The sequence below is a fragment of the Equus caballus genome, chromosome 12 (genome assembly GCF_041296265.1).
Source record: "Equus caballus isolate H_3958 breed thoroughbred chromosome 12, TB-T2T, whole genome shotgun sequence".
Classification (NCBI taxonomy): domain Eukaryota; kingdom Metazoa; phylum Chordata; class Mammalia; order Perissodactyla; family Equidae; genus Equus; species Equus caballus.
Window position 1 is genome coordinate 27,020,713 of NC_091695.1, and position 24,694 is coordinate 27,045,406.

The 24,694-nt window shown below is 39.6% G+C and overlaps 2 protein-coding genes and 1 pseudogene across 2 annotated transcripts; all 3 read left to right on the forward strand.

Moving 5' to 3' along the window:
* Positions 1-3,543: 3,543 nt before the first annotated feature.
* On the forward strand, positions 3,544-4,488 carry OR9I1E (olfactory receptor family 9 subfamily I member 1E). The gene is given in 1 exon segment (NM_001391331.1): positions 3,544-4,488. A coding segment is annotated over 1 exon segment (945 nt).
* A 10,990-nt stretch (positions 4,489-15,478) lies between these two features.
* OR9I1D (olfactory receptor family 9 subfamily I member 1D) lies at positions 15,479-16,405 on the forward strand. The gene is given in 1 exon segment (NM_001391333.1): positions 15,479-16,405. A coding segment is annotated over 1 exon segment (927 nt).
* OR9I20P (olfactory receptor family 9 subfamily I member 20, pseudogene) lies at positions 22,632-23,623 on the forward strand (annotated as a pseudogene).

Below are 24,694 nucleotides of genomic sequence, written 5' to 3' on the forward strand. Positions count from 1 at the left end.
ATTTATTGTACCATGTCCAGACTAGGATTTCAGCTGTTGTATGAAATACACAACTGAGACTGGTTCATTTTGAGGAGGGGAGGCTGGATCTACAGCTATAATCTCTTTGGGCTTATGTGTCACTAGGTAAATCTTAGAAAAAGTAAACAGTTTCATGGGGCATGGGTGAGGACTACACTGTAGAACTTGGACCAGAGACTTTGCTCTAAATTTCTGAAGGGTACCCCCAGGTAAGAATGTCTCTCTTTTTCCACACCCTCTAGAAATATCATATTTTTCCACATTACCTATTTTAATTGAAACATAAAACATATTACACATTGTAATGTTAACCCATAAGAGTCCCTAGGTCTTCTTAAAATGTCTACTGGCTATAAACCTTTGTTTTCCCTCTTGTAAAATGTTCTGGGTTCGGGGAGTCTGGTGCTTCCCTTTACTCTGGGCCCAATCCAAGCTGCTGGTACCCCAAGCCCATTCTTAAATAAGGTCATATAAAACTGTGTGTCACCAGCCTGCTCCTGAAATTTTTCCTTCTGGGAAATATTCTGGAAATTGCTTTTCTGGAAAGTAAGCACACTCTACCACATTAGACAAAGATCCATTCCGAGCTTTCAAAACTTCTTATTATGTTCCTATTGTATTATTGAGAAAATTGAGATTCTAATTGGCAAGCAATTTTTCCAAGACGTTTGCCAGAAAGGGATATGGCTCAACTAAGTGTATCTTAACCCAAAAAGTAGGAAGAAGAAGAAAAGACATGGGCAATTAAAAAATTCCAAAATCAAACTTAATCCTCTTCTCCCATGGAAGTTGAGTATTTGCTTAACAGTCTTAGAGGTGCTATGATTTTGAAGTTGAGACGTGGGTCTGAAAAAAGGGTAATTCTCTTCCCCTAAAGAGGAAATCATGATGTGGTGAAAAGAGAACAGAATTTGGAGTTAGAAAGTTGCAGATTAAAATATTGATTCTTGGCAATATTTGATTCTTGATTGTTTCTTCCTGGGTTTGTGGCATGTTGGGAAACTTTCTTGATCTCCCTGAGCCTCACTTTTCTCATCCATAAATCAGTCATAGCTATATACAACTTGCGGGGCTCCTGGAGGGATTAGAGCTAATGTATGAGGTGGTCCTGGCATGTAAGTGGAATAAATCCAGTTGGCTACATCTGTCCCCTTGTGACTTGCCACCTAATTTCTGGTTGTGTGCATTGAACAATCTTGTCCTAAAATCAGAGAGAATTGCAGAAATTCACCATGAGATGGACAGAAAATGGGCCATGCCAATTTCAGAATTGGATGTTTAGAAAGATGTTGAAATTAACCAAGTGTAGTCATTATTTGAAAGTAGAAATGATATGATTGTTGAAAGAGAGATTTCTTTGATTCTGTATATTTTAAAATTACAGTAAAATACAGAGGCAGCAAAACAAATTCACAGCAAAGAGCACAGAATTTTCCATCAGACTGTTAACATTTGGGACCCGGATTCTCCACTTATTAAACTGGGTGACCTTAGACAAATTCATCTCCCAGTTGTTCAAACTCCTCATTGGTAAAAAATAAGATAAAAATATCTGCTTGAAGGCCTGTTTCCAGGATTGAATAAGAAAATACATGCAAAGCCTCAAAGGCTTTAGTGCAATGATTAGATAAAAGGCACTGAGAACATTCCAAGGAAGAGCATAACGAAATCAGAAATAACAAACTAGATTTACACAGTTAACATGGACCAGTCATAAAAGTATAGTAAGAGTGTAAAAAGAGAGAAACAAAATTAGCTTTGTAGCACAAGGTCATATATGTAAATTCTACATCACTAAACTCACTATATTTTTAAACATACACATATTTCTAGACAGACATAAAAAGAATAAATGTGGAAGGACACATATTTTGCACACACTAGAGTGGACACATATGAGGAGCAGGGGAAGGAGTTGGGATAGAGAGAGAAGGAAGGAAAATAATAAAATAAAATGGATAAGGGCCTTGCCCTGATCGATAATGTTATTTTATCCGGAACTGAGGAGTATGATTAACTCAATTTTGGACTCATATATATATGTCTATATATTATGTTTAAGTAACTGTAAATCACTTGAAATAGCACCTACTTGTTTTATAAACTCAATAATGAGTAGCTAAAGAGTATGCATCTTTCTAATAATTCAGATATTAGCAAAATCCTTTCAAGAGTCTCATTTAGCCCATATACCTAGCCATACAACCTTAGGACTGTGAGAGATGAAAGTACTTTAATAGTCATATAATCAAGTCCCACTATTTTTCAGGACAGAAAGTAAAGCCCAAGGAGGGGAAGGGAAACTTTGAAGTTTACTCTGCTGGTTCGTATCTGTCCTAGAGATGGTAACCATTGAGCTTGACCATAGCAAGCGGGCCTTCCAAAGAAGCTAACTCATCCCCACTGTGATGATGGTGTGGGGATGGAGGGAACAACACTAAGATGCCACCTTTTATATATGTCAGCATCTTCCTCTCATTAGGGACCCCTGATTAGAGCGAGAGGAGGCTGCTGACCCAAATTAAAGTGGTAAAGATTAGAGAGAAAGATATTAGTTATATTTTTTATTACTGAAATATAACTGACATATAACATTGTGTAAGTTTAATGTGTACAACATGTTAGTTTGATGCATTTACATACTGCAATATGATTACCACCATAGCTTTAGCTAACACCTGCAACAGGTCCCATAAATATCATGTCTTCTTTGTGGTGAAAATGGTTAAGAACTAGTCCCTTAGCAACTTTGAATTTTGTAATACAATATTGATGACTGTAATAAGTGTGCTGTGCATCAGATCTCCCAAACTTATCTAATAGTTACAACTTTGTACCATTAAACAACCTCTTTCAGTACCACCTGACTAAGCAATTTTTGACAACATGGTGAATAATTATATATATATATGTATATTTATATAATTATAATTGTGTAATAAGAAAAATATATCAATGGGTAATATGAGGGAATGAACATAAAGAGCACATTCATCATCTTCCAACTTCTGAAAGAGTTTCATGAAAAGAAGGGATTAAAATTGTGTCTGAAAGAGGTAAAACCAAAGCCAATGGGTGGAAGACAAAGAGAGAGAATCCAGATAAAAAAGAGAATAAACAGGTAGGTATAACTACGAATGGAGGCTCATCCAGCTGGATAGACATGGAAGGTATGTAATTGAGGAGACTCCAGCAACCGATGGGGATTAGAACAGATGCTAACTAGATGCTTTCCAAATCTGAGAGTCTGTGTGTCTCTTATCTTCACAGAAATTTCCAAATTTAAACCAGAGGTGATTTGAATCAGAAACATCAGCCCATAGAAGCTCCAGAAAATGCAGGAGAAGAACCTAGGTACCCACGAAGAATCAGCAAGTTACAAGATTTCTCAAAAACAAGCTCTATAATTTGGTCCAGAAATATAAACCTAACTTCTACCCAGAGAATAAGAATTGGCCCTTCAAGTTCTGGGATTTTTAAAATTTCATCCTCATCCTCAGATCAATAGTCCACATTGAATCCATGGCCAAGAATAATCTCACCACGGTAACTGAATTCATTCTCATGGGCTTTATTGACTACCCAAAGTTGGAGATTCCCCTATTTGTGATGTTTCTAAGTTTCTATCTGGTCACCCTTCTAGGGAATGTGGGGATGATCATTCTGATCCAAGTGGATGTCCAACTCCACACCCCAATGTACTTCTTCCTGAGCCACCTCTCCCTCCTGGATGCCTGCTACATCTCAGTCATCATCCCTCAGATCCTGGTCACACTGGCCAAAGGAAAGATGGTCATCTCCTATGGCCAATGTGCTGCTCAGTTCTTTTTCTTCACCATTTGTGCAGCTACTGAGTGCTTCCTACTGGCAGTGATGGCCTATGACCGCTATGTTGCTATTAGCAAGCCACTGCTCTACACTGTGGCCATAAATCCCAGAATCTGCTGGAGTTTGGTGGTGGTAGCCTATGTCTGTGGGATGTTGGGGGCCATCTTGCGTACCACATGCACATTCACCCTCCCCTTTTGTGACAACAATCAGATCAACTTCTTCTTCTGTGACCTCCCACCCCTGTTGAAACTTGCCTGCATTGATACAACAAGCACTGAGATTGTCATTGTCTTCTTCGGAAACTTTGTGATTTTGGCCAATGCCTTGGTCATCCTGATTTCCTACCTGCTCATCATCAAGGCCATTTGGAGGGTGAAGTCTTCAGGTGGCAGGACCAAGACTTTCTCCACATGTGCCTCTCACCTCACTGCTGTGGCCCTTTTCTTTGGGACCCTCATATTCATGTATCTGAGGAGTGGATCAGGCAAATCCCCAGAGGAAGACAAGGTTGTGTCTGTCTTCTACACTGTGTTCATCCCCATGCTGAACCCGCTGATCTATAGCCTGAGAAACAAGGATGTGAAAGTTGCCTTCAGAAAGGTCACTGGTAGATTCCAGGGGTCCAGGAGCATGTAGGTCCAAGTGAGAAGACCTTCCTTCTTGGTCTATTTTCTTCCCATATCAATATATTTATACCAGTTTGCAACTCTTACCCACAAACAGAAAAGAGAGGCAGGTGCCTCCAGGCACACAGGAAAAACCACAAATGTGGTAAAATTTGTCTCCAGAAGTTCAATAGTACTTTATTCTTCTCCCTCTCCCCCTCCAATCCATTCTTTGGCACCCAAAATTCTTGTGCTACACTCTGACAACATAACTTATATAATCTTGAAGACACTTGACAATACCTAATATCTACGTTTGTTTTTATCCCCAACCCCTGTAGAATGTAACTTCCATGGAAGCAAAGACTGTTATTTTTAGTGCATCTCAACTCACAGTAGGCATTCAATAAACATCTCTTGAAAAAACATAAAGAGGATATAAATGAATAGGATTTCCATTTCTTGAAATACAGGGGACCAGGAGTTTTAATAAAGGTTTTCCCTGAAAAACAAGTGAAAAATAGTTAAAAGATGAGGACATATTAAGAAATCCAAGGCTAAAATCAAAGGGAAACTCAAAACCCTAACAAGTATGCAGAGTATTGAAGCTGTTTGCCAGTGAGAGCATCTCCCTAAGAAGATATTTTTGTTGGTGGTGGTACCATCAAGTCAATTCCAACTCCCACCTACCTTATAAACAGTAGAATGGAACCCTGCCTGTATTTTTTGCATCATCTTCTCACCTTCTGGTACTCTGTAAGACAATGCTCCGCTTCTATTCATAGGGTTTACATAGCCAATTTTTTTGGAATTGGGTGGCCAATTCCTTCTTCCTAGTTTGTCTTAGTCTGGAAGCTCTGTTGAAACCTGTCCACCAAGTGTGATCCTGTTGGTATTTGAAATACTGGTGGCATAGTTTTCAACATAACAACAACATGCAGCCACCACAGTATGACAACCGACGCACAGGTGATGTAGTTCCATGACCCAGGAAACAAACTTAGGGTGTGGCAGGGAGAGCACTCACTCTTAACCACTAGACCACCAGGGTTGGCATGAGGCTATATTAGGTGTCTATTGCTGTTAACTTGGTAGCTTAATGCAGCAAATATTTACTATAACATAGTTTCTGTGGGGCAGGATTAGTTAGTTAGATGTCTCTGGCTCATGGTCTCTCACAAAGCTGTAATTAAGATGTTGGTCAAGGATACAGTTATCTTGAGGTTGGCTAAGGGGAGATCCACTACCAATCACTCACATGGCTGACTGTTGGTAAGCCTCAGGTTCCTCCCATTTCTTGACCAAATATATCAGTTACTTGCTACATGGTCCTCTCCACAGGGCAACTCACACCATGATGACTGACTTTCATCAGAGCAGCTGCCCAAGACAAACACCACAGTCTTTTTGAAACCTAATCTCGGAAGTAATATGCCATCACATTTTATTTACTAATGGTGAGTCACTAAATCTAGGCCATACTCAAGGGTAATCATGATAACTTGGGGACAGAAGACGTCCCCAAATTTTCTGAAGTGTGGAAATTCTCAAATATATATATATATATATATATATATATATATATATATATACACACACACACACACATATATATTTATAAACATCAGTGATTTAATATCTTTTGAATCTCCACTGAACAGGAATTGATACAGATCTACGTAAGTTGGAAAACATTTATTAGGATATGCGGTGTTTCTCATTGCTATACGCAGGACACACATGCCTATAACTCTAAGTTTATATCAATCCAGGAGACATGACACCTCCCTTCCATTCATTCAGTCCATTCGTTAAGCCTTTACTTTTCCTTTTCATTATTTTATTGATTACCACTCATGTAGAGGAAGGCTATTGATTATTATTTGTGTAGGTGCTTTATTAGGAAGCTTTGCTGAACTCTAACAGTTGTCACTTCATTATTTTGGAAAGTCGTTTTAAACAAAATTTTATGTGCATATGTATTTTTTAAAGTTATGTGGTATTTCATATCCTTAAATATGATGGAGAAAATTTGTATCCTGAACTCTGCTGTCCTCTTAGCATTATATCCTGAGCATTTTTCATCTTAAGAGTCATATGAGGTCACATTTGTATTCATGTTTTACTCCATCTCAATATTTCCTAGAACTCCTGCCCATTTGACAGAGATGCCTAGCACTGATCACCATTTTTGCACTGCCAACCTGCTCTACAGTAAATGAGACAGTGCCACAGTAAATTAGCTCTCGTCCCAACATGCTAAACTCTCAAATCACTCCCATCTTCCACTTTCATCCACCAATACAGCCAGATGGAAATGATCTCCTCATCTATTACTCTGTACGTCTGACACCATCACCTACCACAAGTGACGTGATGCTGCCCACCAGGAAGACCCTTCATCCTCTTATGCTGAGTTCTACACAGACCTACTCCCAACCCAGCCCAGCCAAGGACAGTTTACACCCCTGAACCTCTGTGGAGGTCTGAGTTTGAATCCCTTATCTCAGGGGAAATTCTTCAGCTTGCTGTGTAGATCAGGGGCCCTTCTCAACTCCACCCATGCAACATCCAAGAACTAAAAGCAAATGTATGCATTGAGAGATGCTTACCTTTGAATCCCAACTCCTCAATTCAAAATATTCTATTACTCCTAAATAATTGTGGACACGTTGACATTTTAAATTTAATTACTATAAAATTACAGTACCATGACCATAGGTCTTTGTAGCTGTTAATGATTATTTCCTTGAGATAAACTCTTAGAAGCAGAACTGTGGAGAGAAGGACATTTTCATTTTTAAGGGCCTTCATACAAATTAATAAAACTGACTTCAAGGTTCTCCCCAGAACTCCTCAGTGTAATCCCAGCACCTCTTCCATAGTAGATATTATAATCTTCCTTTAAATATTTGTGATTATGAAAACAAAAAGTTATAGCTATCTCACAGCTGCATAAATTGTGATTTTTTATTTCTTGTGATGTTAAATATTTTTCACATATTTATTTAGCCACTTCTATGTCTTCCCTTGTCACTTTAGCATACAAATTCTTTGCCTATTTTTCTAATAAGATATTTGACTTTTCTGATTGAACTATCGAAACATTAAGGATCTCTCTTTTCATTTGTTTGCCAAATATTTATTGAATCCCTAGTATATGCCAGGAACTGTTCTGGGCACTGGAGATATAGCAGTGAACAAAACAGACAAATTTCCTGCCCTCAAAAATAGTGTTATAAAGAAATAGAACCAGGACATGAGATAGGAACTGTCTGGGGTAGTGGAAGAGAAAGGGGACTCCTAGAAGTCAGAAAATGTCTCTCTGATGTGGCATTTACCATGGGACATGCATGGAAAGAAGATATAAGAGTATCTTCTTGTGTGGAAAGCATTCCAGACAGAGGGAACAGCAAGTGCAAAGCCCTTGAGGCAGGAATCAGCTGAGCTCTCAATGAACAGGTACAAGGGCAGTAGGAGATAAAGAAGGAAGGTGGGCGGGGGCCAGATCACATAAGATCTCAGGCCAGAGTAAGAAATTAAGTTTTTCCCCTCAATGTGACTGGAAGCCAATAGAAGGTTTTTAATAGGGCAGTCAAAGAATCTGATGTAAGTTTTAAACGATTTCTCCAGGTTATATGAGGGATATGGATTATAGGGAGGCAAGAAAATGTGGGGTATACACACACACACACACACACATACAATTGAACATTATTCAGCCATAAGAAAGAAGGAAATTTTGCTGTTTGTGACATGGATGGAGCTTGAGGGCATGATGCTAAGTGAGATAAGTCATACAGAGAAAGACATATACTGTGGAATCTAACCTTCTCTCTATTCTGTCCCATTGGTCTATGACACTATTTTTATGCCCATATCATGCTGTTTTATTATTATTGCTTTGTAATATAGTTCAAAATCAGGAAGTGAGATGTCTCCAGCTTTGCTCTTCTTTCTCAAGCTTTGGCTATTTGAGGTCTCTTGTGGCTCCATACAAATTCTAGGATGTTTATTCTTTTTTTGTGAAAAATGCCATTGGAATTTTGGTTTGGAATTGCATTGAAGCCAGTCTTCCTTGGTCCACTTCTTAAAACCTCTCTTGGCTATGTCTACCCAATAGTAGCTTCAGAAACCCCAGATATAAATATTCAAAAGTCTATCAGGAAGAAACAGCATCCTTAGGTATCCTAGTTACCAGATCAATACAGCCACCCAAAGCTGCTGTGAGTGTTGGGTGCTAATGGCTCACAGTTACGGGCTTCTCTGGAGTACTGCCTCAGCCAAGGGATCTAAATCTCCCAGAAATACTTAGGGGGTCACATCCCACCTCTTGGGGGCAGCCCACAGTCAATGGGTAATCAATATGGACTTCAAAAGTCCAAATCCCTTGTCTAGAGGCAGAAGTGAGTGAGTGGTATAATTCACACTCCAGAATTCCCCTAAGGATCAGGCCAAAGCTAGACTCCAACAGAAACTATGCCTTTGCTTAGCTCCTTCTTACCTCCTTCGCTCCATTACAGATTTCTTCTGTGATCACTCCCTCAGTGAAACACGGACCCAAAAATCTGTGTCAGGTCTTTCTTTTTTTTTTTTTTTTTTTTGCTGAGATAGATTAGCTCTGAGCTAATGTCTGTGGCAAACTTCCCCATTATTATTATTTTTTTTTTTGCTTGAGGAATATTAAGCCTGAGATAACATCCTTGCCAATCTTCCTCTACTTTATATATCAGAAATCACCACAGCCTGGCTGAAGAGTGGTGTAGGTTCATGCCTGGATCTGAACCCGAACCCGGGCCACTGAAGCAAAACATGCTGAACTTAACCACTGTGCCATGGGGCCGGTCATTCAGGTCATTTTTTAAGGAACCAAACCTAAGACATAACTGTTCCCATAAATCCCAAAAAAAGTTCTCAGTTTAATATTAACAAAAACAGTAATCATCATGTGATACATCAAAGCACTCTAGATCCCCTCAATCTGTCACAAGGAGACAAAGATAATGAATTATATACAATCACCCACTTCCATAAGCTCCCAGGGAACATTAAATGGAACATTATCATTACTGGCATATTCTCCCTCCTTTTTCTCTACTTTGTCCCAATTATCACTCCACCGTATAGCATTCCAGAAAACATTTGCAATACAGTACATATACCCTTACCACAAAGCTATTTCAATAGGTATTTAATTACAGGAAATGATGATAAATATTGTCCAAAAATGCACAAAAAGATAGAATATCCTGTGCTGCTGGAAGTCCTGGTCTGTGGCTGCTGCCTTTTTTGTGGCATAGTCTTGTATCATCTGGAATGTGTAATTGCAAAAGCCACCCTGGCTAGGCTAAATGCTTGCTAATTATCAAAGAGATTTATTCTAGTCATGTTACTTTGCAGTGAATGGGGCACATGCCTCTCTGAGACCCCTCCTACTGAAAGAGTTCTGATCCTCCATTAATGAGTAGATGAAACCGTACAGGGCAGAGAAGTGATTCTACTGAACCAGAACACAAGTTATTGTAAGGAAGCAAAGGTAAATTCTCCAGAAACCTACAATCTAGCTGGAGAGATGAGACTAACCACTTAGGAAAAGCCACGAACAATGAAAAACAAGCGGAATTAAGTGTCGCATTGTGTGGTGCTAACAAAGGGAGTGTGAGTTTCAGAGACCAAGAAGAAATGGTAACTAGAATAACTAGTTGAATAACTAGAATAACTAGAGAAAGCTGTGTGTAAAACCTCTGGGAATGGGTCTTCAAGGACTGTAAATCACCAAGCTACTCAGGGTACAGATTCAAATGAAGCATGTTTAGATCTCTCTAGCCTCATTCCCTCCTGAACCAATAATCATCCTTCCTGATGAGATTCTGAGTAGACAATGTAGCTCAGTTTCAGCCCCTGAGATGAGACTTGACATCACATCTGAGGATGGACACAGTGTAAAGAGAACTTCACCATGAGTCTTCGGATCTGCGTTCTAGTCCTGGCACCACAACTGGCTAACTGGGACAGCAAGACATTGAGGGCCCCTGGAAGAAAGGAACCAAGTGCATTACCTACAGAAATGAGCAGATGAACTTTGAGACTAACAAGACTTAGGAGTTACTATGAAATCCCACAAGAGTTGTCTTTATCCTCTCAGATGTATGCAGAAGATGAGATAATGAGCCCCAGCTACAGTGTGTTCTCCCTGATAAGACGGCTTTTCCTGGGAGCCCTGGGGGCTGTCCTGGGAGCTGATTCTTCATTCAGGGGTGATCTTTGTGCTCACTGCATCCCTCCTACAAAACCATCCCCCAAAGCATTTTAAATATCCAGCTGGTTTGCTTAGGAAAGAAGAAACCTCAAATCTGTCAGCTACATTCATCTATTTGAGCAATGCTAGGTGCCTTCTACAGAATGCTTTAATGGCCTTAGATTAGTTTGATTCCAAACCAAGATGAACCCAACTGGATTATTCTACCAGATAATTAAGATATAATTGTGACTTTGGTCATTTTGAGAGGACACTGGCTCTGAAGCAATGTTCACACAAACTACGGAAGGTGAAACTGGCAGAGAATCAGACCATTTTTGTCAGAACTTGTCATTTAATGGATCATGTCCAGACTGGGATTTCAACTCTTGTATGAAATAGACAAGTAAGACTGGGTCATGTTTTAGGGAGGGGGAGTCTACAGCTGTAATCTCTTTGGGCTTGTGTATCACTAGGTAAAGCTTAGAACATGTAAACAGTTTCTCGGGGTAGGGGCGAGGACTACACTGCAGAGCTTAGACAAGAGTCTTCACTGTAAATTACTGCATTTCCTGTAATGATGCTGGAGGTGGGATTAATCCTATGTACTAGAGCTTTGGCTTCAGAATAAGACAGACCTGAGTTAGAATCTGGACATTTTCACTGACTAGTAATGTGACCTTGGAAAAATTACTTCACCATTCATAGTCATAGTCTCCTCCAGGACAAAATAATACCTCTATCATAATGTCAGGTGAGAATTATATGAAATAATGTGTGTATAATGTTTAACCTCCTGATTGGCACTCACCAGATGCTCAATAGATTGCTAACAGTATTAACAAAAGGAGCACAACATAGTGGCTCAGCACCCAATTCTGAGGTCAGGGAGACCAGGGTTAAGACTTAAATATCTTCTCTTTCTTGCTATGAAACCTCAGGCAAAATACATAATGTTTCAAAGCTTCAGTTTCCTCAACAGGAATATAAATATTCTTCTCTCATAATGTTGTTGTCAAGTTGACATGAGTAAAGAATTTACAGTGCTTAGCATGGTACCTGATTCAGGGTAAGAGCTCGGTAAATGTTGACAATAATCCTTTAAGGCGGCAATCCCAGTAAGGTGAGAGTTAACTGTGAGAGAGTTAACTGTGTTGCGCTCCTTCATTCTCCCCAGTGGACCCAACATTCAGAAGCAACAGAAAGAAAAGTTTCAGAGAAGGTACCAAGATAAAGCAAGCACAAGGTAAGGGGCCATCTCTTCTCTGAAGGGTGTCCCCTAGTAAAACTGTCTCTCTTTCCCCACCCCCTCCAGAAATCTCATATTTTTCTACATTGCATACAATAATCAAAATGTATTAAAAGTAATAATGTTAACCTGTAAGAGTCCCTAGGCATTCTTAAAATGTCTACTGGCCATAAACCTTTGCTTTCCCTCTTGTACAATGTTCTACATTCAGGGAGTCTGTTGCTGCCCTCTACTCTGGGCACAACCCAGGCTGCTGGTACCCCAAACCCCTACTTAAATAAGATCATATAAAACTGGGTGTCACCAGCCTGCTTCTGAATTTTTTCCTTCTGGGAAATATTCTGGAAGTTATTTTTCTGAAATGTAAGCACACTCTACCACATTAGACAAAAATCCATTCAATGTTTTCAAAAATCCTTATTATGTTCCCATTTTGTTATTGATAAAATTGAGATTCTCATTGGTTAAGCAATTTTCCCAGGAGCATACAAAAGGAGGGATATGGTCCAATTATATGTATCTTAACACAAAATGTTTGGAGAAGAAGAAAAGACATGGACCACCAAAAAACTCTAAAATCGAAGAATCTTCTTCTCTCAAGGAAGTTGAGTATTTGCATAATAGTCTTAGAGGTGCTATGACTTTAGAAGTTGAGACTTGAGTCTGCTGAAGGGTGATTCTCTTTCCCTAAAGAGGATATCATGATGTGGTAAAAAAGGGAAAAAATTTAGAGTTAGAAAGTCCCAAGATCAAATATTGATTCTGTTTCTTCCTGGGTGTGTGGCAAGTTGGGCAACTTCCTTACTCTCTCTAAGCCTCACTTTGCTCATCCACAAAATTGTCATGGCTATACCCTACTTGTGTGGTTGAGGGAAGATTAGAGCTAATGTATGAAATGGGCCGGCATGCATGTGGCACAAACCCAGTGTGGCTGCATCTGTACCCCAATTACCTGTCACTTAATTTCTGGTTGTGTTCATTGTATGCTCTTGTCCCTAAATCAGAGGGAACTCTGGGAATTACTATGAGATGAACAGAAAATGTACTGAGAAAATTTCAGAATTAGATGTTGAAAAACATGCTGAAATTAGCTAGGTTTTCTCATGATTTGAAAGTAAGAATGATCTGATTAGCCTAAGAACTTCAGGGATATTTCTTTGATTCCATAAATCACAAAGATGCAGTAAAATGCAAGTAGGCAGCAAAATAAATTTATAGCAAAGAGCACAGAATTTGCCATAAAACCATTAGCATTTGGAACCCATACTTCACTTTTTGAAATGGTTGACCCTAGATAAATTCATCTCCCTGATGTTCAAATTCTTCATTGGTAGAAAATAATATAAGAATATCTGCTTGAAAGGCTGTTTCTAGGATTGAAGAAGAAAATATATGCAAAACCTCAAAATTTTTAGAGCAATGATTAGGTAAAATGCACTGTGAACATTCCAAAGAAAATCATAACAAAATCAGAAATAACAGTCTAGATTTACCTACTTACCATGGACAAGTCATAAAAGTATAGTATGAGTGTAAAAAGAGAGAAACAAAATGGGCTTTGTAGCACAAGATCATGTATGTCAATTTTACGATACTAAAATCAGTGTATTTTTTAAAGATACACATATTTCTAGATAGATATAAAATAGATAAACATGGAAGGATATATATTTTGCATACATTAGAGTGAACACCTATGAGGAGCAGGGGTAGGAGTGGGGTTGAAGAGAGGAGGGAAAAATAAATAAAATGAAGAAGGGCCTCGTCCTGATCAATAATGATGTTTCATCAGGAACCAAGGAGTATGACTAACTCAAGTTTTGACTCAAGATCCCATATATTATGTTTAAGTAACTATAAATCTCTTGAAATAGTGTCTACATGTTTTATGTAGTGAGTAACGAGTAGCTAAAGAGTATGCATGTTTGTAGTAACACAGATATTAGGAAAATCCTTTCAAGAGCCTCATCTACCCCACATACCTAAACATAAAGTCTAGGATTGTGAGCGACAAAAGAATTTTATGATCACATAGTATAGCCCCACCATTTTACAGAACAGAAAGTAAAGCCCAAGGAGGGGAAGAGAACCTTTGAAGCTTACTCAGCTAGTTACTATCTGTCCTAGAGATGGTAACCATGGAGCTTGACCATAGCAAGAAGGCCTTCCAAAGCAGCTAACTCATCACAAGACTGTACTGCTGGAGTGAGGTGGAGGGAACAGTGCTAAGAGGACACGTTTTATATATGTCAGTATCTTCTTCCAACTAGTGAGCCCTGATTAGACCTGGAGGAGGCTCCTGACCCAAATTAAAGTGGTAGAGATAAAAGTGAAGACAAAGAGTTTTATCTTTTTTTTTTTTTACCGAGATATAATTGACATATAACATTGTGTAAGTTTAAGGTATACAATGTATTGGTTTGATAGATTTCTATATTGCAATATGATTACCACCATAGCATTAGCTAACATCTCCATCAGATCCCATAATTACCATGTCTTCTTTGTGGTGATAACGATTAAGAGCCAGTCTCTTAGCAAATTTGAAGTTTATAATACAGCACTGTTGAACGTAATCACTACGCTGTGCATTAGATCTCCAAAACTTAACACTACTAGTTACAAATTTGTACCCTTAAACAGGCTCTTTTTTTTTAAGACTTTATTATTTTACTTTTTCTCCCCAAAGCCCCCCGGTACATAGTTGTGTATTCTTCATTGTGGGTCCTTCTAGTTGTGGCATATGGGACGCTGCCTCAGCTTGGTTTGATGAGCAGTGCCATGTCCGCACCCAGGATTCGAACCAACAAAACACTGGGCCACCTGCAGTGGAGCGCGCAAACCCAACCACTCGGCCACGGGTCCAGCCCCTTAAACAGGCTCTTTTAATACCATCTGACTAGACAACTTTTGACCAGATGCATAGATAATTATAATTATTTATAATAAGAAAGAATATATAAATAGTTAATAAGAGGGAATAGTCAATATAAAGAGCAGATTCATCATCATCCAACTTCTGAAAGACTTTCATGGGAAGAATGGATTAAAATTGTGTCTGGAAGAGATGAAACTAAAGCCAATGGATGGAAGATAAAGAGAGAGAATCCTTATTCAAAGGGGAATTAACATGTAGAACTGTCACCTGTGGAGCCTCATATAGCTCTCTGTGATACACACAGAGAGTATGCAATTGAGGAGACTCCAGCATCCAACGGGGATTACAACAGATGCTGACTAGATTCCTTCCAAATTGAGAATCTGTGTGTCTCTTATCTTCACAGAAATTTCAAAATATAAACCAGAATTTATTTGAATCAGAAACATCAGCCCATAGAAGCTCCAGAAAATGCAGAAGACCATAGATGACCAAGGAGAATCAGCCAGGTACAGAATTACTCAAAAACAAGCTCTATAATTTGGCCCAGAAGTATAAACCTAACTTCAACCATAGAGAGTAAGAATCAGCCATTCAATTCTAGGATTTTTAAAAACTTCATTCTCATCCTTGGCTCAACAGCCCACATTGAATCCATGCCCAAGAATAATCTCACCATGGTAACTGAATTCATTCTCATGGGCTTTACTGACTACCCCAAGTTGGAAGTTCCCCTGTTCCTGGTGTTTCTGAGTATCTATCTGGTCACCCTTTTGGGGAATGCAGGGATGATCATCCTGATCCAAGTGGATGTCCAACTCCACACCCCAATGTACTACTTCCTGAGCCACCTCTCCCTGCTAGATGCCTGCTACACCTCGGTCATCACCCCACAGATCCTGGCCACACTGCCCACAGGTAAGACAATCATTTCATATGGCCAATGTGCTGCCCAGTTCTTTTTCTTCACCTGTTGTGCAGGTACTGAGTGTTTTCTTCTTTCAGTGATGGCTTATGACCGCTATGTTGCTATTAGTAAGCCACTTCTCTACACTGTGGCCATAAATCCCAGAATCTGCTGGATCTTAGTGGTAGGAGCCTATGTTTGTGGGATGTCAGGTGCCATCCTGCGCACCGCATGCATCTTCACCCTCCCCTTCTGTGACAACAATCAGATCAACTTCTTCTTCTGTGATGTTCCACCTTTGCTGAAACTCACCTGCAGTGACACAACAAACACTGAGATTGTCCTTGTCCTGTTTGGAAACTTGATGCTTTTGAGCAATGCCATGGTCATCCTGATTTCCTACCTGCTCATCATCAAGGCCATTTGGAGGGTGAAGTCTTCAGGTGGCAGGACCAAGACTTTCTCCACATGTGCCTCTCACCTCACTGCTGTGGCCCTTTTCTTTGGGACCCTCATATTCATGTATCTGAGGAGTGGATCAGGCAAATCCCCAGAGGAAGACAAGGTTGTGTCTGTGTTCTACACTGTGTTCATCCCCATGCTGAACCCGCTGATCTACAGCCTGAGAAACAAGGATGTGAAAGTTGCCTTCAGAAAGGTCACTGGTAGATTCTAGGAGTCCCAGAGCATGTAGATCTAGGATAGAGGACCTCCCTTCTTGGTCCATTTTCTTGCCATGCCAATATATCTAGTAGGCACCATCACTATATGCAACGCATACCCACAAACAGAGAGAAGGTAGATAGGTGCCACCAGGTACACAAGAAAAACTGCAAATATGGTAAAAAGTTGTCTCTAGCAATCCATAGTACTTTGTTCTTCTCCTCTTTCCCACCTCTAATCCATTCTTTTACACCCAAAATTTCCTGCTACACTCTGACATTGTTACTTATAGAATCTTCCAAGACACTTAACAATACTTGATATCTATGTTTGTTTTTTATCCCCGCCCCCAGCAGAATGTAAGTTCCATGTAAGCAAACACTATATGCTATTTTAGTGCACCTCATGATTCACAGTAGGCCTTCAATAAATATCTCTTGAAAGATGGAAAGAAGATATAAATGAATAGGACTTCCTTTTCTGAAAATACGATGGACCAGAATTTTCTAATTAACCTTGCCTCTGAAAAAAAAAGTGAAAAATAAATGAAAAGTGAAAAGATTCTAAGAAATCCAAAGGTAAAATGCAAAGGAAGCTCATAACCCTAAGAAGTAAACAGAGCACAGAAGCCATTTCCCATTGAGGGCATCTCCCTATGAGGATATTTTTATTGGTGGTGGTACCATCTAGTCGATTCCAACTTCTAGGAACCTTGTGTATAGCAGAGCAAAACTCTGCATCTGTTTTTTTTGTGCCAGCCTCTCAACTTTTGATGCTATATCAGACAATGCTATTCGTATGATTTTCATAGCCAATTTTTTTGGAAGTGGGTGGCCTGGTCCTTCTTCCTAGTCTGGAAGCTCTGTTGAACCCTGTCCACTACTGTGACCCTGCTGGCATTTGAATTACTAGTGGCATAGCTTTCAGCATCACAGCAACATGCAGCTACCATAGCCCAACAACAGACAGACAAGTGGCATGGTTCCTTGACCCAGGAAAAAAACCTGGGTCGTGGCTATGAGAGCACTGTATCTTAACCACTGGACCACCAGGTCTGGTGTGAGGATATGTTAGTTGTCTATTAGTGTTAACTTGGTAGCTTAAAGCAGGAAATATTTACTATAAAACAGTTTCTGTGGCTCAGGAGTCCCAGCACAGGTTAGTTAGATTCTCTGGCTCAGAGTCTTTCACCAAGCTGTAACTAGGATATTGGCCAGTGATACATTCATCTTGATATTGACTGAAGGGAGATCGACTCTCAAGATCACTCACATGACTGGTTGTTGGAAAGCCTCAGATCCTTTCCAGCTGTTGGCCAAGGCCAAATATGTCAGCTTGTTCCTACATCGTTCTCTCCACAGGGCAACTTACAATGTGATGGCTGACTTTCTTTCTTCAGAGAAGGTTCCTAAGACAGTCACCACAGTCTTTGTGAAACCTAGTCTTGGAAGTAATATCCTATCACATTTTGTTTACTAAACGTGAGTCACTAAATACAGGCCATACTCGGAGAGAAGAATACTCATCACAGACATGAAATCCAGAAGTCAAGAATCTTAGGGGCTGCCTACCACTATCTACACTCTCGCCCTAAATGATTCATGTTATTCAGCTAGAGCTGGTTATAAAGCTAAACTACTTTTCCCAGCCTCCTTTGCAGCTAAGTATGGACAAGTGGCTGAGATTTTTATCCAATAGAATGTTTGAATGCGTGATATAGACCGCTTCCAAGCCATGCTTCTTCCTATTCTGCTGGGTTGAGGCAATAGAACACAGTGACTATGGAAGCCGCAATTTGAAGGTCATAGAGGCACAATATGAAACGCTACTTGCAGGACTGGTAATAGCTCCTCTCTGTTACTCACTGCAAGGTACTGCATCATCCCATCCCAGTTCTCTTAAATTCTGTCCTTACCTTTGTAAATGGTGATTTTACTAAACTCTCCCCAAATCACACAATTTGAATGTCATCTGTTACCTATAGGGACCCTACCTGATACAGCTCTCTACCTCTCACCACACATAAAAATAAATTCAAAGTAGAACAAAGACCTAAATACAAAGGGCAAATAAAAAAAAATCTTATAAAATAATAGAAAAGAGTATTCTCATAAATTCACTATATAGATGAATTTCTTGTATACAAAATGAAAGCATTAATCATCAATTTAAATAATCCTAAATGCGACATTCATTAAAGAAGTTCTGTTCATTGAAACACATGATTAAGAAAATGAAAAGTCAAGACACAGAATGGGAGAGAATATTTTTAAGACATGCAATCAGTAAGAACTACTATCTTTTGTGTGGGTTTGTGTGTGGATTTAAAAATCATTAAGAAAAGACGGCACAAAGACTCAAACAGATAATTCACAAAAAAGAATATCCAAACAGCCAATAAACCTATGAAGAGATGCTTATTCTCATTAGTAATCAGAAAATGCAAATTAAAAATCACAATCTGCTCACTAGATTAGCAAAAATTCAAAGTATGACTCCACTATGTTCACAAGGATATGAACAATGCATAGTATAAATTCGTTAAATAATTTTGTAAAGCAGTTTGGCATTATCCTTTAAAAATCAAAGATACACAAAACCAGTGACCCAACTATTCCAGTGACCTAATTATACACAGTGGAGAAACTGTTGCTTATACCCACCAGGATATGAGTATAAGAATGCTCATAAATCATTTTTGTAATAGCATAAAACTCAAACATTTTCCTTTAGCTTCTTATACTTCTGCTCTGGAGTGTGAATGTGATGCCCGGAGCACTGACAGCCGTTATGGACCATAAGGTGATCTTGAAGATGAAAGCCATGCATAGAAAGCAGCAGAGCAGAAATAAAGAGAAGCCTAAGCCCCTGACAACAGAAATTATATATATGAACACACACACACATATATATATATATATATATCAGAAATTTGAAACCCTGTTGCACTCATTTTATGATTTTCAAGCACGTCTGGGCTCACACAACACCCATTGAAAGCAAGTAAATCATCACAGTGAATCATAGAGAAAAAGAAAAGGTCTGTCTTTCATTTATCATTATCATCTTTATACACAAGCATCATCTTAGGTGATATTTACAAGATGTTAAAATAACCAAAGAATTCAATTGGATAAGAAAACTCAATGATTCAGAAACAAGTGATCCTAATTGAGTTGTCTGAGCAGTAAGGCAAAAGAGTTGACCACCTGGAGGACCTATAATGTGCAAGCTCTGGATTTCACCAGCAATGCTGGATAAACCTGGGCATCCAGGCTGGCCCTGCTACCTGCTAAAAGTGTATCCAAAGATGAGTTCCAGCATAAGCATAAAATTGGCCCAAAAAGACTAGGTAATTGCATTTTCTGCATTTTTCAGATCACTAAAGCAGCAATCACTTTGTACTTGCTCAGAAAACAGAAAACATCAACAGTGCATCATAGAAGCCCCTCACAGGAGCTCAAGAACCAGCTCTTTCCCTGTGAGGAAAGGTGAATCCTGTAACTATGTTGGGAGACCAGATATATTTCAGACTACTAAATGTGCTTTCCAAATTTTTGAACATAATTTTAATCTTACCTGTTTGACATTTTGGACAAGTTTTCTCCCCAAAGCTGAATTCTATCTTCTACAAAATGGTCATAGGGATACGTACCTTGCTGGTAATTACAGTAATTAGTAACAAAAATGTCGAGGACAGGGAACAATAGCTGGCATTCAGATATTATTACTCCCCTGACACTCACACTGTTGAGTAACCAAGTGTTCAGAGCATGACTGAGAATGGACCCAGGTCTCTCTGAGAAGGTTGTCTCAGCTGGTGAGGTCAGAGAGACAGTGGAATGAGAAGCTTTGACAAGATAATATGGAAATGGATGTTACAGCCAGGAAAGTGCATTGAGGTAGGTGACAAATCAGGAACTGCTGTGGCTTGGCCTCTGAGAGTCCCAGTTATGTTGTAGAAATCCTCCCATCCCTGTGGCCCCATCCTGTACTTGTTAGTGCTGGTTTGTTCTTTCATGACTCCATGGCCTTTCCTGAAGCACAAAACAGGACACTAGTATTGAGGCCCCACTGAGACAAATTTGAGAAGGAATGTTTTCTGGCATACTGGATTAAAGTTAATTCTTCTCTTGGCTTCAACTTTCTCTTCTGCCAAGTGAAGAGAATGTAGTAGACTAAGTACATTCAAATCTCTCTCTCTTTTTTTTTTCTTGAGGAAGATTACATGCACCATCAATCCTCCTCCTTTTGCTGAGGAAGATTGGCCCTGAGCTAACATCCATGCTCATCTTCCTCTACTTTATATGTGGGATGCCTGCCACAGCATGGCTTGATTAGTAGTGTGTAGGTTATCACCTGGGATCAAAACCTGTGAACCCTGGGCCACCAAAGCGGAGCACACAAACTTAACTGCTACATAACCAGGCTGGGCCCGCATTCAAATCTCTTTTTAACAATCCCCTTTCCAAACAAAATGAACCGAAGCACCTGATTGTTTACAAGAGTTAAGAGAATTGCTGCTTTGTTTGAAGCTCAGGCTGAGTTGGCAGCTCCCCACTTGCTCAGAGCCCCCTTTACTTCCTGCTGCTGTGACCCTTGAGGCATCTCCATGAAAGCTGGGGCCTCTGAGGAGCAGAGCCAGAAAATCACAGAACCACATCGCAAGGTCCCTTCCACCTCCAAGATTCTGTGTGTCTATAAAGTCTGGAGTCTCTGGTGAGGGTCGCAGGTACTTTTCACCAAATGTCGAGAGGAGATGTGAGCCACCATTTTCAGTGTCTCAGGCCTCACTGAGCCCATCCTGAGGTCCATGTGCACGGTTACCCTCCAAACACTGGAGAGAGAGAGAAACCAGTCACCCAGATGCTCATCTGACATAATGCCACATTCAAATATCAGACATCAGAAAATTATAGATGCAGAAACTAACAGACAACAGATAATAGTTCAGAGTTTCAAGGATGTTCTTATTGTGAGGTTTGCTCATTGAGACAATCAATGTCTTGAATAGATGCAAGTTGTAGTTGCCACCGTGCATGAGAGAACTGCCAGATGAATGCATCCTTCAAATGGCAAAAAGGGTCAATTAGGGCATGAGGGTGTCTGTTGACAGGCTGTATGAACCAAGATATGCAAGTATCATGGGACATGTCCAAGGGCTGGACTGAAAGATTATGACCATTCTGGGAAAAAAGTTGCTGTGATTGGCCAATCATGACAGCACAGATCCTACTAAGCACAATCCTACTAAGATATTGCTATAAGTCTACAGTGCATATGGTTATTTAGATATTTGAATTTTCTGATTATTTAGTTCAAATATTGAGACATTCAGAATAGTCTTTTAAGAGCCTCAAAGAAACATAAATTTATAATCTTATGGTTCAGAGATAGACATAGCAAGAAAAGAGTCCTTGGAGAACATCCAGTTAAGCCTGTCCTAAAGCACAGACTCCAGATCTCTAAATTTCCATTCCTGTGGAAAGAAGGAAAAAATGGCTCTCTGGCTAAATAAGGATGAAAACTGCTGACTTGAAAAAAGGACTTATTGAGTCATAGAGCAGAATAATAGATCCGAGTGCAAATTCAGAATCTCTATACTAAAAATTTCCAAACCAAGCTTGAAAACAGTAAGGACAAATCTAGAAGAAATGTCATAATGCCAGCTCCATCCACAGCTCTGCGGAAGTCATGAAAGCTATATTTTCTATCACATACTAGTCCCTTTGGACACAGCAGACAGATAATATGTAGACTGGCTACATATATTCAATTTTTAAATTTTATCCTGGCCTCCAAAAACAGGAAGCTGGATAAATCAAATTTTCTTTTTAAAGACTACTCTCTTTGCAATATAAGGCAGCCCTGGTGTATACTTGGGCTACATGACAATCTATTGGGGATATTCTACAAGAAAGGGATTCCAGATTGATTCATTCCAGTCTTGATAGTCTAAGGTTCTCTGGTTTTAAAGAAAGCCCCAGACAAAAAGCAAGTGAACTTGAAGAAATGTTTACCCAAGGTCTAGTTTCAGAAGGGGTACAGAGACAGGTGAAAGCTCTCCATAGTAATTACCAATTGTGGATTCCTAAAATGGTAAACATTTTCTTCTCTCTCTAAGCAAAGAATATCTGAGATAGTCACTTAACATCAGAGACTGAAGAAAACAAAGGCCTTCAGTTTTGAAATCTAATTCCATTCTCCTCAGGCCACCCAGCTATACTGAGTCTTAGACCAAAAGAAATCTCATCACGTTGACAAAGTTCTTTCTTGTGGGTTTCACATATCACCCTAGTATCACACATCACTAGTGAACTAGTGGTTCCAGTCTTCTGAATGTTTCCCAGTTTCTATGTAGTCACCCTTCTGGGAAATATTGGAATGTTTATTCTAATCCAAGTGGATACCCAATTCCACATCTCAATGTACTTCCTCCTGAGCCATCTTGCCCTGCAGGATGTCTGCTATGCCTCAATCATAACCCCTCAGATACTAGCCACACTGGCTATAGCAAGACAGTTGTTTCCTATGACCAATATGCTACCCAGTTCCTTTTCTTCACCATCTGTGGAGGTACAGAATGATACATGCTGTCAGTGATGGCCTATGACTGCTTTGTTGCCAGTATCAACCCACCGAGCTATAATGTGACGATGGACTCGAAGCACCTGCAGGACTTTGTTGTCCAGCACCCATGTCTGTGAGGTGTCAGGTGCCATCCTGAATACCACATGCACATTCACCCTCTCCTTCTGTGATGACAATCAGATCAACTTCTTCTTTTGTGATCTCCCACCTGTGTGGAAGCTCGCCAGTGGTAGCTTGACACAAAATTATATTAACATCCTCTTTTTTGCCAAAACTCTTATTTCTAGCCAATGGCTTGATCATCCTGGTCTCCTAAAAGCTCATCATCAGAGCCATCTTGAGGGTGACATTTGCTGGTAGGCAAGCCAAGACCTTCTCCACCTGAAACTCCCACTTCACCACTGCTGTCCTCTACTTTGGAACACTTGTCTTCATGTACCAGAGAAGTAACTCAGAGAAATCCCCATAGGAGGACATAACTGTGTCTGTATTTTACACGTTGGTCATATCTATGCTGAACCCTTTGATCTATAGTCTGAGGAACAAAGATATAAAAACTACATTCAGAAAAGTCATTGGTAAACTCCAGTTCCCAAGAGATATCACTTTTGGTGAGGGTTCTTCATCCTCATCCAACTTTTCCCAAGATCTTCATACTCTGATAAGCATCAACACCATAAGGTGCTTGCTCTCAAGAATGGACAGTAGTGGGTAGCTTTCAGTGGCACCTAGGAAGTTGGCAAGAAGGAAGTCATGACGCTTCTCAGCCTCCATAATTGCATGAGCCAATTCCTTATATCTCTTTGCTCACTGATATTGATTTTTACTCTATGTGGAAGATTATAGCTGAGAATTATACTAATGGGAGAATAAGGGGAGTTTTTTCTTTTATGGTATGGGTAACCTGTCAGCTCATTATGAGGAAGTTAATGAAAAGAACCATGAGCCCAGTGGAATTTCCAATTGGTACAGACTAAAATAGTAAAGGAAGGGGTACTTCTTCTTGACTGCTCTTTTTGTCTTCCCAAATGGTTCCAAATATCTCCAGGACTTTAGTACCTACCTTTCAAGTGGAAATTATCTACATTCTGAATCTCCTATTCCTTTGTTTCTCCTCCTCCTAGACACAGTGCCTGACTTGTGACATTATTGCTGTAATGAACTCATTCCCAGCATCTGCAAAGTCAGCAATGATGGACCTAAAGAAAAAAGCTGTAAATGGTATTATCTTCTCAGGTACTATCTTACCCTCTTAGAACATCAGTTTCCTCAAATCAAAAAAAGATTAATATTTCCTATTTGAAAGAATTGTTATAAAAATTAAATAAGATGATGACAATTAATCTAGAGTTTTGGATTAGTCAGAATAGGCTAGGTTTGCTGTGGCAACAATCTGCAATGGCAACATTAGGGAAGATTTGGGTAGTTCTCTAAGTACCCCAAATCTCAGCCCCACTGAGCCTCTCTTGCTAGGTCAAGCGTCACCTCTTTCTCTGTCTAATAGAGCTTCCTGTCTCTATCTCTGCTGGTACTTCCCTTGCAAGGCAAAGCCGATTCTCTTCATGCCCCAATTCTACCAACGCTAATTTTCTCCAAAGCTACTGGTAAAATTTTATTAGCATTAGATACAGATATGCCAAGATAGGTCAACTACAAATTCAAACAGAGAAGAGAATTCTTACACATGAAATAATTTAAAAGCTCTGTAAAC